The sequence below is a fragment of the Homarus americanus genome, unplaced genomic scaffold (assembly GCF_018991925.1).
Source record: "Homarus americanus isolate GMGI-L3 unplaced genomic scaffold, GMGI_Hamer_2.0 scaffold11794, whole genome shotgun sequence".
NCBI classification, from domain to species: domain Eukaryota; kingdom Metazoa; phylum Arthropoda; class Malacostraca; order Decapoda; family Nephropidae; genus Homarus; species Homarus americanus.
In genome coordinates this window covers 1,194,558-1,208,201 of record NW_024739301.1, presented here as the reverse complement: position 1 = coordinate 1,208,201, position 13,644 = coordinate 1,194,558, and the positions used below count along the sequence as shown (strand labels likewise).

At 38.0% G+C, this 13,644-nt stretch overlaps 1 protein-coding gene across 5 annotated transcripts in view; it reads left to right on the top strand.

Moving 5' to 3' along the window:
• LOC121874502 (sister chromatid cohesion protein PDS5 homolog B-B-like) overlaps nt 1–13,260 on the top strand; it is a 44,820-nt gene extending 31,560 nt beyond the window's left edge. For 4 of the 5 annotated variants that reach the window (XM_042378649.1, XM_042378654.1, XM_042378650.1 and 1 more), the window contains 7 exons: nt 428–647; nt 2,699–2,961; nt 4,860–4,998; nt 8,009–8,157; nt 8,756–8,809; nt 9,834–10,057; nt 12,816–13,260. In XM_042378649.1, coding sequence (XP_042234583.1) covers nt 428–647; nt 2,699–2,961; nt 4,860–4,998; nt 8,009–8,157; nt 8,756–8,809; nt 9,834–10,057; nt 12,816–12,849 — 1,083 coding nt within the window. In that variant the 3' untranslated portion in view covers nt 12,850–13,260. The remainder of the gene's footprint in view (nt 1–427; nt 648–2,698; nt 2,962–4,859; nt 4,999–8,008; nt 8,158–8,755; nt 8,810–9,833; nt 10,058–12,815) is intronic. The other variant, XM_042378651.1, reaches the window with a different exon arrangement.
• Nucleotides 13,261–13,644: the final 384 nt, after the last annotated feature.

Genomic DNA, 13,644 nt, shown 5'->3' with positions numbered 1-13,644 from the left:
GTTTCTTTCCATGGTTGCAGACTTAGCATTGGCATCACAATATTGAATAGAATTGTCATCACATTCTCAGTGGTTTTTCATAGAAACCGGACTGTTTCAAATATTCAAACCAAAGGGGGATATCTAATATATATACCTAATCTCTAATTGTCATATGTTATGCTAATACCAGGTGGCTGATGCCCTGAGTTAACTCATAAATGCCTCTCGGTATATTAAACAAGTTTAACTTGAATGACCTGTAGGTCATATTGTCAGGGCACAACATCAGGTGTACCTCCCCTTATCCATCATAAAGAAAATAATATAACATTCTTCTGTTTCTACATAAAAGAAAAATGGTTGACAGTTTACTCTCTTGTAAAACTTGTGAATACTGTCCGTTATACATACAGTGTGCTTATTTACCTGGTTATTAATTTTGCAGGATGAGTGTCCACAAGTTCGTGAAAGGTTTGCCATCAAGCTGCACAAGGGTCTGGCTCGAGGGATTCCACACAAATGCCTGCCTCTTGATTTCATGGGGTTCTATGCCTTGGCTGGGCTAGAACCTGACCGACAGTTGAAAATAGCAGTTAGGCAATACATGATGGCTGACATTAGCAAGAGAAGAGATTATATTAGGTCAATCACTATGTCAGGAGGAAGTAAGTCCCTATCCCATGTTTTGAAATGTTGATGGTTCTCACTTATGAGTTTATAGGAACATTGTAACCTTGGGCAACTCGTATATTATATACTAACTAAGTCAATGTGTCAAGAACCCAGGCACCTTTGAGATCAGAGACTTGAACCAGTTTTCTAATTAATTCTAATTAGTTTATAACTTCCTAGCATACTGAGGTATCTAAAGGTACTGCTTTGTATACAGAGGGTACCAGACTAGGCTGAAGGCTGGGGGATTATGGCTTTGCAAATTTCCAGTGAGTCAGTAGGGTAAAACCTGTGTGTCGGGTGTGAGTCGGTGCTTTACACACACATTAGACAACCATAACCTTCAAGGTTCATGATGATTGTTGGCTCCTGAACTGTTTTGGCCTTAGTGATTGTCAAGCTTGGGGTAGAATATTGGTAGACCACAGTCCCTGGGTACCATAGTTAATTCTTAGAACATTTAGAATCCAGATCTCAAAACTTAGGGGTACTACAGTATTGCTATCCATTCATATTCCTTATTCTATAAATTTACAGTACATGTAGTCCCCGACTTACAACCGACTCGACTTATGTCCACCCGCACTTACAACCGCCTCAGTTGTACCAAAATGTGGTCAAATTATGTATTTTTCAGTCTCAAAGTCAGTACAAAGACAATATTTTCATCTGTAATTCACTTTAAAATGGCTGGCAAGCTTAAAAGTGAATGTTTCGTGGTGCTGAGAAGAACAAGAGACCCAAATTTTTTATTTTCTGTGTTATTTAAGCATTTCCGACTTTCGACCATTTCGACTTACGACCTGGATGTCGGTCTCTAACCCCGTCGTAAATCGGGGAGTACCTGTATATCTCTTGTTGTCATCCCCCCCCCTCTCTCTCTCTCTCCTTTCAGTGGATAGGAACTTAGGGTTGATCTGGGGAATGATGATTTATAACAGGGTCATGGAGTACACATACTAGTGTTAAAATAAGATTCATTACTTTCAGCCTTCGGTAATAAGTTTTGTCTCTAAAGCAACCTATTTAGATGGTTATTATGTGGTGGTAGGTTCTTAGAAACTCCAAGTACTTTCGTAATGGGAAAAGTAGTTTACACTCTTGGACGTTGCTGAACACAGAAACTAACCCTCAATGCAAATGTGGGTAGGATACAGCCTGGGGAGGATGCAGGGGTGGTGTGAGGGTTTCTGTATAAAGAATGTGGCTATGGAGGTTGACTGATTACTTGGTACCATACATCCTATCATAGTACTACAGGTTGTACCTCTCTAGTCCGGCAACCTCGGGACCTGACCAGTGCCGGACCATGGAAATTCACCCTCGAAACACCCTACATAAAGCATGAAAACATAAGATAGGAATTAATAAATAAGAAAAGGTAATACTTCTCACACAAGCTCTGTACCGATGCACCTTTATCTAATTTCTGCAACAGTTCAACCTTTTCCTGGATAGATAGTGACTTGTGCTTATGCTTGGAAGCACTAGCACCACTTTCACTGCTTCGTGGTCTCTTTGAAGACATATTGAAGGGTTAAATGCTGTACTCTGTATTAACAAACAGAGAGAGAGCCGAACTGCCGGATGTAAACAAACTTTGATTTCCAACCGCCACTCCGCCAACGCCATGTAGCGGCTATTGGGCAAACTAAAATAGTTCCGGACCATAGAATCCCGGACTAGAGAGGTACAACCTGTACTTGTAGATATATTTGATCCTGTCTGAACTTGATTAGGTGTTATAATAACAGTCCACCAGTCCTTCACCTCACTTACTAAGTATGAACCATCTGGACAATCCAATAATCTTACTTTGTAAAAAAAAATAAAAATAAATAAATACTGCTCATGTATATATAGTACAGTATTTATAAAAAAGAAATGTACAGGAAGCCAAAGAATATATAAAATCAGCAGAAAATATTATAGTATATGAATAACTTTTTTCTTGTAAGTGTGATATATGAATTATAGAAGTACTGTACATATACTAATAACTTGTACTTGTTTAGATGTTCAACAAATCTCTTTGCTTAAACAGGTGAGAAAGCATCCAGCCAACTGCCACACATCATGCCAGACTACATGCTGGTGTTCGCTGTGCCCCTTCTTGCCCACCAACCAGACTTTAAGGACCCCACTGATGTGTCCCAGTTAACTCGTATTCGCTCCTGTCTCTGGTACATCCTTGAACCTCTTATGACCAAGAATGATGTTTATTGTTTTGGGTTTTATAAGGCACTCATTGAACAGATGAAGAATCACAAAGATGCAGTGAAGCCAGAAGATGAAATAACAAATCAGGTTTGTAATGGCTGCTTTTTTAATTTATTGTATTATTTATTTATTTTAAGGAAATTGTTCCCCAAAATACAGTATATATTAACATGCTGGAGAAAATAATATGAAAATAATGAAGTTAAGTGTTAGTTCACACATTTAAGGTTGAGCATATAAACTTTTGTGTCTAAACAGATTTTTTAAAAGCAATGAATACCTGTAAAACTCAGAATACAAAGATCAGGTTCGTATAAACCTTGGAAAATTACTGAAACTGTAGTGTGTATGAAGTTGAGGAACTGGGAAAATAATGACCAATGTCAGTGTAAGTTTTGATAAGGTATGGAAATATGTGAAAGTGGGTCCTCCACAGTTTGGAAGATAAAGAGCCGACAGTTGGTATGGGGATGCACATTCACCCTAGAAGTGTCCAGAAGTTGGAATTTTTGGAGAGTTGGCTTTGTAAATTAGTTGGTTAGTTCGATCTTTGGAAATTGTAAAATATTTTTGTTGTAGTAATGGGAAAAGTACACAAAACGAATTTCAAAGTCAAAATTCTTAAAACCAGTCAATGGATTGTTATGTATTAATAATAATGAAGAATACTGGCACCTGAAGTACTGTACAGGTAGTTCTGCTATAACGCAATAATTGTGTTCTTGTAAAATATCGTGTTATAGAAAATCGCGTAATAGAAATAACAGGGCTTATGGAGAAAATAGGGTTAGGTGCAGATTACTCGAAATCGAAAAAATTTAGTAGTTAGCCTAACACAAAGGATAGCACAGTCTAAATAAATGTTACATTCATATCTAATAATGAAATCATACAGTAAATGTAACACTTTACTTGATGGGGGAGAAGGGTGATTTTGAGGTTGATAAAATCGAGCTACTCTTCAAGTGTTATATCCTTTCTTTTATGATCATCACCGGGAATTCTATCACCAGAACGCTTCTTGTTGATATTCTTCTTTACTATATTCACATTATTTAAATTTTATTTATTTTTTTTTTTTCTAATTTATTGTTTTTTTATTACAAATATTAATGATATTCTTTATTTCAGGGGTTTAGATGCATATTTATGCACTTTTTTACAATTTTTACAATTTTATATTATATTTTTCAGTGTTAAGTGGTTGTATTTGGGGGCCTGGAACGGATTAATCCTATAACGAACGAATGCTATAACGAACAAGGTTCTAGAACCAATTAGATTCGTTATAGCATACCCCACTGTACCACAAAATTGGAGAAATAGTAAGCAAAAATCGCGTTATAGCAAACAAGCGTTCGCGTTATACAAATATCGTTCCTAATTCACAAATCGCGTTAGAGCAAATTCGCGTTATCAAAACACGCGTTATAGCAGAACTCACTGTATGTCTCTGATGGAGTTAGTGACCTCATTAATTTTTATATTTTGTTTAATTTTGTAATGTTATTTTCAGAGCCATAACACCAAAATGGGATATAGAAATGTTATGCATTGTTTATGGACAAAGGCCATTTTTCTATTATTCCAAAAATTGTCAGAATGAACAGTTTAGCCAGGTGGGTGCCAATTTCAAATTCAGACCCGCCAATAGTTAATTTTTTCCCATGTTCCATAAATAAATAAAAAATAAGTACATTTTTAGAGTGGATAATGAATCCTTGTTTGAGGAACCTGGATTAGACTAGGTTCAACTACTGTTTTAGAATCTCAGATAACGGAGGTGTACTGCATTGATATGTGCATTCAGGTGGTACTGTACCTGGTCATATTTTCAATTACACAGATCGTTTGAAACAAATTATTTTTTGATATAGTTGGGTTTCCTCTACAGGTAAAATAAGAATTTCATTGTTTATTATAAAGTTTGTCATTTTTTTTTTTTTATGGTTATGATGAAAAACATATTCTTAATTCTCTTGCAGAAATTGTGGGCAGTATGTGACTTAGCAATGGGCCTCATTTTGTCTAAGACGACAAGTTTCGAGATGAAGGAGTTCCCCTCTGACCCCCGGATACCCCCTATGTACTTTAAGAAGCATGAGGATCCGAACTTTGTAAATGGTAAGCAGCAGTTAATTTATTTTGAGTTAGGGAATAGTTAGACTCAGAACTATTGCCATTCAGTGCTGCGGGCAGTTTAGGGAGACAAAAATTATAATAAAGGTGTTAATCATGATGGAAACAGTTAAGAAAGTAGATGACAGGAATAGGTGGAGAAAAATTTTAAGGTTTCAAGCTATACATATGAAGTTCCAAACTGAAGTCCTGGGAATTCAGTATATGTATGAAATATTTTTGTTCTAAATTTGCAGTTATCACTTATATTGAACTGTAATGTGTGTGTGTGTGTGTGTGTGTGTGTGAGAGAGTGAGTGAGTGAGAGACTCTAATGCCAGAAGTGGCAGAGAGGTTAACAGATGGCAGGGAACCATAGGAAGGAATGGACTAGGCAAGTGTAATCCCAATGGCCTACTCCTCAGCAAGTGTGCTGAACACAACCTCAATATCACCAACACCATACGTGGCTCGGACAACTGTGATACAAATCATCGGCTCATCAGAGCCAAACTCTCCCTTCACTTTGCCCCAAAACGGCTTTAACACCAAGCATCTGGAGGATCCAGTGGTAGCACATGCTTTCAGAGAGCTTCTCAACAATGGGCTGATAAACAACGCAACAACAAACAACCAAAATCCCTGTACCGAATGGGATCCCACTCGACCAGATCAAAATAAAACACCAGGATTGGTGTGATGAAAACGGCCCGGAAATCGAAGTACTCGTCAATAGTAAATGTGCTGTTCTCACTGACTGGCAGAACAACCCTTAGTCTCGGACCAAAGTTGATGCCTTCCATGAGGAAAAAAGCGGCGGTCCAGCATGAACTTCGCAAACTAATGAACTAATGGTGGAAAAATAAAGCGTGTAAAATGCATTTTTTTTGGGGGGGATTAACACAAGATGCATGAATATTTCAATTCCACTAAAACAGTATATGCTCCAACTACTGTACTCATGGCGTGGTCCCCTTCCGCTCATCCGACAGTAGCTCCCTAATTAAAGACAAAGAAGTCATCCGTCAGCGCTGGAAAGAGCACAACCATTCCCTGCTCAACCGAAACACCGATGTGGATGTCCTGACTACCCATCAGGTTCCTCAGCACCCAGAGCTGACCCTCCTCAGCTATCCTCCATCTCCATCCCCGGATGGGGTAACTACTGCCATCAAACAGATGAAAAATAACAAAGCCTCAGGGCCTGATGGAATCCCAGCTAAGGTGTACTCGTATAAAGCAGGAGGACCTCTGCTTACCAGCCGTCTCCACTCTCTCCTGGTTACGAGTATATGGGAGGAGGAGGAGGAGGAAATCCCCCAAGATCTATAAGACTCCTCAATCGTCAACATTTATAAGAATAAGGGAGACCAGTCAGACTGTGGCGGGATTTCACTGCTGTCCGTAGCTAGCAAGATTATCGCCCGAGTCCTCCGAAACAGACTTCTTCTTGAGGCGGAAAAGTTCCTCCCAGAATCTCAATGTGGCTTTATACCATCATGCGGTACCACTGAAATGACCTTTGCTGTCCGCAAGATACAAAAAAAGTGCAGAGAACAGTGTCGTGACTTGTACATGGCCTTCATTGGCCTTGCTAAGGCCTTCGACTCGGTCAACAGGGAAACCCTCTGGTGGACTCTCAGTTGTTTTGGCTGCCCACTAAAATTCATTGCCATTGTGCAGCAACTCCACGATTACATGAACAGCAGTGTGTTACACAATGGCACCCTTCCTTACTCGTACCAGTGCCAATTTAGCCAGCTGGGTGGACATCCAGTACCGGATGGGGGTCTTTTCAACATAAGACTACTCCAGGCAGGAACAAAGGTGTCGGCCGCTTCCATCACTGAACTTCAGTATACAGACGACCTCACACTCGTTGCTTACACTGAATGTGACCTCCAGGAGATCCTGAACACTTACACAGTTGAGCATGCACACTTCGGTCTTGACGTTAATGCACGTAAGACTCGGATTCTCTTTCAACCTGGCCCTGGTTCAACCATACCTCCACCATCCATCCAGCTGAACTCTGTCTAATGTTACCCACTTCCAGTACCTTGGCTCCCACCTGTCCACCATCGCATACATCGATGAAGAGATTCAACGTCGGATCAGATTTGCATCTCAAACCTTTGGCAGACTCCGTGCCCGTGTCTTCAGCTGTAGGGAGCAGAAATTATCCACAAAGCTGCATGTGTATTGAGCAATGGTCCTCCCCACCCTGCTGTATGGCAATGAGACATGGGTCACGTACAGGAGGCACCTCAAGGCACTTGAAATCTTTCATCAACGTAGCCTACGCTCCATCCTCCGAGATCGCTGGGAAGACAAGAGAACAAATGCCAGTATTCTCACTGACACCAACTGTAGGAGCATCGAGGCTACCATTATCCATGAACAACTACATTGGACTGGCCATGTTACCCACATGGATGACAGTATACTGCCAAAGCAGCTACTTTATGGTTTATCTAACGAATAGTAAACGTAATGCTGGCGGGCAACTGAAAATGTACAAGGATAGTCTTAAGACAAACCTGAAAAAATGCCAAATCAACCCCCTCACCTAGGAGATGATCACTCCACACCGTATTGATTGGAGGAGCACCACACAAAATGGTGTCAATACTTTTGAGTTAGCCCAACTGCATACCGAAGTAGACAAGCACCAGCGCCTTGAAAGACACTGCCGCCACCCCTCCTGCACTAGATGTAGCCCTCCACACATGCAACATCTGTGGATGGCCCTGCCAGTCCCATATCGGCTTCTTCAGTCACCCCAAAGCTCACCAACAAAGGTGACATCTTTAATAACTCCTTTCATTGCATCATAGCTGGATGATCATACTCGATTCCAAGTGACAGCAAGGTAGTGTGGGTGTGTGTGAACTGTATTGATTTCAGATATTGGATAAATTTGGGGAATGAATAAGGTGTACAGTACACTTATACTTTTTAATTTATTTTTAGTTATATTGGTAACATCCTTTATTTCCGACTTTCCTTTTTTCAGTAAAATCGTACCTGCCAACTGAATTACAAGTGAATGCGCCCAAGGGGTCAACCAAGGTGCTGACAGGCGTGACAAAGAAAACAACAAATACAGTGATGATGGTTAAGTCTGCAGTGCTGAACAAACAGAGACCTGAAGACAGAGTGGAGGTTAGTGGCATTATTTGGACAGTAATAATTGACGGTGGTGATTAGTGCTATTATTTATAATCATTTAGAACTAAAATCACGGTGAATTACTGTGTCTGTGCTGGTCTAATTATTTAACTCCATTACATAGTTTGTTTGTGACTACTGTATGCCCAACCTTATGTAGTATATGTGATGAGACCTTTAACAGGTCTTTTATGGGAAGAAGCTTTGTCTACTGTAATAGTATTTAAAAATTTTCCAGTGATAGTTAAATATACAGTGCTTTGATGAGCACAGCAAGTTATTTCAGATGACAGAGGGTTTACATTTTTTACCTGTCTATATTTGATCACTACCAGTGAGTTTAACTTTCTTGGTGTGTAAGGCTTTTGAGGCAATGATGTCACACCTGATACGGTAGATTGGTCCAATAGATTTACAACTTGAAATTCTTTTTTACAATGTGGAAGAACTTTTGCTCTCATGCAAAAGGCTTCTTTGAAGGTTATTGGTGATGTTATATGTACTAATATTATGTATTGGTCCTTTTTGCTCACTTTTGAGTATCAGCTTAATCATTGTATACCCTGTGTTGTTGCCTTTCATGCTTTCCAAGGATAATGTAACAACTAGCAGCAGCATAGACTTGCCAGTAATGAAGGAGGTCAAGGTAAAAATGCTTTCTATCCAAATATCAGCTTCCATTACACTCAACTCCTCCAACACTTCATTTAATACTTTTCTTATGATATTTCCTACATCTGTGCTTCCCATCTGTTCATACTATTGTAGAACCCCACGCTTTATCAGTAACTACTGGATATTATCAGCTCTATAAATTGCTTTTACTGTTGACATTACTCATTGTCCATTCTCCTTACTTGATGTCCATGTGTAGAATACAGCTACTCCTCGACTTACGACCACCCAGACATACAGCTGCTGCAGTCGAATAAAATATTTTTAAAGTTACGCATTTTAAGAGTCCCGAAGTTAGTGATCGTGCTGTGTACTGACAAAATTTTCGTTTGTAATTCCCTTTAAAATGGCTGGCAAGCTTAAAAGTGAGAGTTTTCGTGGTGCTGAGAAGAAAAAGAGACACCCATTTTAGATTTTCTATGTATCATTTTCGCATTTTCGACTTACGACCTGGTCGTCGGTCCCTAACCCCGTCGTAAGTCGAGGACTGACTGTATGTTAAGATAAAAATATGTATCCTTGCCTTGCATTCTTGCAGTCATTGTTTTTGGTTGTCCATGTTTCACTGCCACACATGAAATACTTAGTACATATGACTCTTTTCGTGTGAAAATCCTGAGAGTAATTTAGTAATTTTTTTAACCAAAAGTTTTTAGAAGTGTAAAATTTAGCAAGTTTGTAAGTAAGGAATTGGTATTTTTCAAACTTCAATAAGCGTGAATAAGATAGTATTGAGTAACAGTAAAATGTCATTTAAGGTGTTTGTGCTAAGGTCATGTTGGTTGAGAGGGGTGGATTACCTTAGTGTTTTAATGCATTCTTGCCTCAATATGCACACACACACACACACACACACACACACACACACACACACACACACACACACACACACATATATATATATCAGCTTCCTCTAGTTCAAACTGGTATTATTTATTTAATATAGTATACAGTATTTGAAAGTTACCACCTTCTATAAACTTACCATGTTTCAGGATGAAGACACAATGATGGATGAGGACACAAGTAACTTAACTAATACCAGAAAAAGAAGTCGTGGTGGCTTTAACTTGGAGGATGAGTTAGACAATGATGACAGCACAACACTAACCAGTGTATTGCCCACACCCACCGTTCCATCTGCATCCTCAACAGGACCTGCAAGCAAGAGAGGGCGTATCGGAGGAGCTATTGATGCGGCATCCAATAGGATATCTAGGTAAGAGGTGTTGGGCTGACCAACAGTTTTAGTTAGGCCTTTTAGAAGTAATTATTGTAAAGAAGACATTCATCTGACAATCAGAACAGTTCATTTTTATGGCTGATTAGGTTTTTGTTATGTCATCATCTGTTCCAAGACAAATTGTTTTGTTTTTGTTTTTTTTGCATTCTCACTACTGGTAATTATTGAGATTCAATTTTTTAGTTAATATAAATTTTCAAAAGCATTCCATATTAATTTAATGCTACATTGTTGACTTTTCAAAAGTTAACAAAAATTAGTCTAAAGTCTTCTTGAATCCTGTGAGCCAAAGAAGGTACTACCAACCATAACTTTGTAACTTTGAAATGTATTTCAAGATTCCTCAGGTATTCCTCGGTTAACTCAGTAGATACGTTCCTAAAAAGTATCATGCTTAACTAAAACATGGAAAGTGATATAAAAACTTTGTATGGCCACCAAACTCTGAGACCTCTTTAGCTTGCACTGGTGCTCAGTCCATAGGGACAACAATCTCTTAATTTTTTCTATTATGAATACTGTAATCCTACGTGATATACTGTCATAGCACTAATTAATATACCACTCTTGACACTGTTCTTAACCACTTGTGTATGGTGTCCTCTCTCTGCTGAATAATATCACCTGGTATTACTATGTCCTTATAATAAAGGGGTTAATTTCATATACATTTGCACAAACTGTACTCAAGGTTACTTTGTAATTGCCAGTTGGAGCAGAAGTGAGTAAAGTACTGTAGTGGGGATGCAAAAACACTTTATCATAGACACTATAGTCTATCGATAGTGCTAAACTGGAAACAGATTACTTTGTGACAGGAGTTACCAAATTGGTGAATAATTTTAAAATTAAATTGTGTTGTGAGAAAGCATGTTAACCAAAAAAAATGATAAGTACATGCTTATCACTGAAAGTGCTCTACATGTCTTCCTGGAAAATAAAACACTCTAAAAAATGCTCTGAAGGAGGTCAGTATAATTCATGACAGCCCAGTTTCTTACATATGAGCTGAATATGGGGGCATCACTGGGTGTTGGTAACAGCATTAATAATGATGCATTACAAGTGGACCTCAATAGTCGATGAATGTCAAAGCCAGGGTTTTGACTTTTTATGGTGACTTATGATGTATTTGAACTTAATTGTATTTTAGTGATTAATGGTCTAGGCCTGAAACATGCTGAGGTGATGTCTGGGCAGTCCCATAATAAATTGCATTAATTAAAGACAGACTTGTATTGAGTATTCCATTGACTAGCAACTCCCAATTAATGGCACTATTAGAGAAAGGGTATTTTCTGGCAAATCCCACAATTAGCAGCATGTTCAATGGCTGTGTAGTTGACCACAGACCACATTCCACCGTTATTTTATGACAGTCAAACAATAATTATCCTGTAAAACAATATATAATAATCATATAATAATAAAGATAAAAAAAGATGGAAGTTCGGTGGTGGCTCGTTTGCTTGGGCTGAAGATTGAACTTCTTAACCCCTATGTGGCTTCCATATAATAAACCTAGACACAGTACCTCCCTCTGGTTACCAAAAGGTTAATTTCTGTTTCAGCTGTTAAAGCTAGGTAATGATGTCTTAAAATCATGTGAAATGGTTAGAAAGTGGCAACGCAAGCCTCAAGTTGGAAGAATCATGGGAATTGTTATGTAGCGCCTTCATTACTATGGGAACCAGCCCCAGCATTTTAAATCCAACATTGCCGCGATCTTTGCATTACCTGGGAGTCATATTACTCTGAATTTATATTTATGTCACTTTATTTTGTTATTTCCACCTCTTTTTTTTTTTTTTTTTTACTAGACTTGTGATTATATAATATTGGATAGATAGACGAATAGAAAAATGGAATTCAAACAGTTTTTTTTTTCTTGCGTGTGGCAATTCTAAATGGAATGTATTGTACCGAATTTGATAGCTAGACGGTTTATTTTTCATTTATCATTTCACCATTTGTCAGCTTACAAACTGTTCATGTAGTCAGTCTGTTGTTTATTATGACTGTACAATGAGAGAGAATGGTCTTTTGAATCGTATTTTGCTACATAGTTTGTGAAATCATTGAAGCTGGACAAGAAATTAACAAATCTCTTTGTTATCACTTTGTACAAGCTGATAAATGAGTTATAAATGAAGGTTAACCAATTTTTAATGTAGCCTAGATGACATTCCTCCCCTGGGTGCTGTATCATATTTCACCCTCTAGGCACTTAATAACTAGAAAGTTATCATTTATCTCATAAAATACAGATAAGATAAATTTTTCCGTACGTGTAGAGTACTAATTTAGATACAGTTGTCTCTGCTCTTGGTTTTGGGTTCAAAATATGCATAATTAACTTCCAATGTCAACATTTCAATGTTAAGTTTATTTACTCAAAAAAACATACAGCATAGGTTTTTTCCATTTTTAATACCTATAGTAAATCATAGGTTATTGCACAAACTTGCATGTAGGTGTCTGTATATAAGTTCGCACAGCCAAAAAAGTATCTTTGCAATTTTGAATTAGACATTATGACACAATGGACAGAGAATTTTGACAACCCTATTGAGACATCAGGAGTTGCTTTGTTCATTTTGAAACTCATTGGACCCTTCCATAATAATATGGTAATTATTTGATTCTCTGTACACAAGTTGAGAAAGGTTTTTACATGTGTACTCTACAGTCTTTATATTTTTCTTACTGTGTTTTTTGTTTTTTCTATCTGCAGTTATCTACAGAAAGAGACAAATGGCAAGACGTGAGTAACCAGTCCAACAGAAAGCTAAAACAGACTTGTTATGAGAATGCAAAGGGTTGTAGTTGTGCTTAGAGTACCCAGATAGGACAGAAACAGCATCACTTGTACACTGTAAGCCTTAGGTGTGGCTTTCAGGCATAATTAGTGTCCATACCAAAGTTTAGGTATATTTCCATGCCAGGTCTAATTGAGGAAAGTATACTGGTCAGAAGTGGGAACAAATGTGTAACCTGTTGAAGAATGGCAGTCTTAGAAGGTAGTCGAAGGTGTTGTACATATAAAAGTTAAAGAGTTGGCTGAGAAGGTGGGATATGTCGAGTGTATTTTTATTTATTTACTTGTTTTTCTTCATAATTTGAGGAGAAGAATGGTCCTAAGTCTCATATGAATGAAATGCACTGTCATTAAAAAGTAAGATGTGTTTAGATTAGTGTCCCTCATAATTATGGAGCCTGGTTGGACTTATTGCCTTCATGTACATTTTACATCAAATGGTTGGGAAACATGATTCCATTGGGTTTTACTGTGGTGTCTTTGGCAGACAGTGAGCAGCTCCTTTGCATCTTTTAGTTGTTATTATTATTTATTTTTGTCAAAACAGATATGATTTATATCAGGCTTCAGTTCCATGCCATGTTTAAGTGTTTCAACTGTGTGAAAAGTAATTATGCATTTGTTTAATGTCCTCTGTAAAGTTTTCTTCTCAGGTATTGCAGTAATAATAGATAGCTTACTCCATAAAAATGTATTTATTGGGTGTGGCTGCAACAACTTTAAAGGCTAATTTAATGACCAGAGA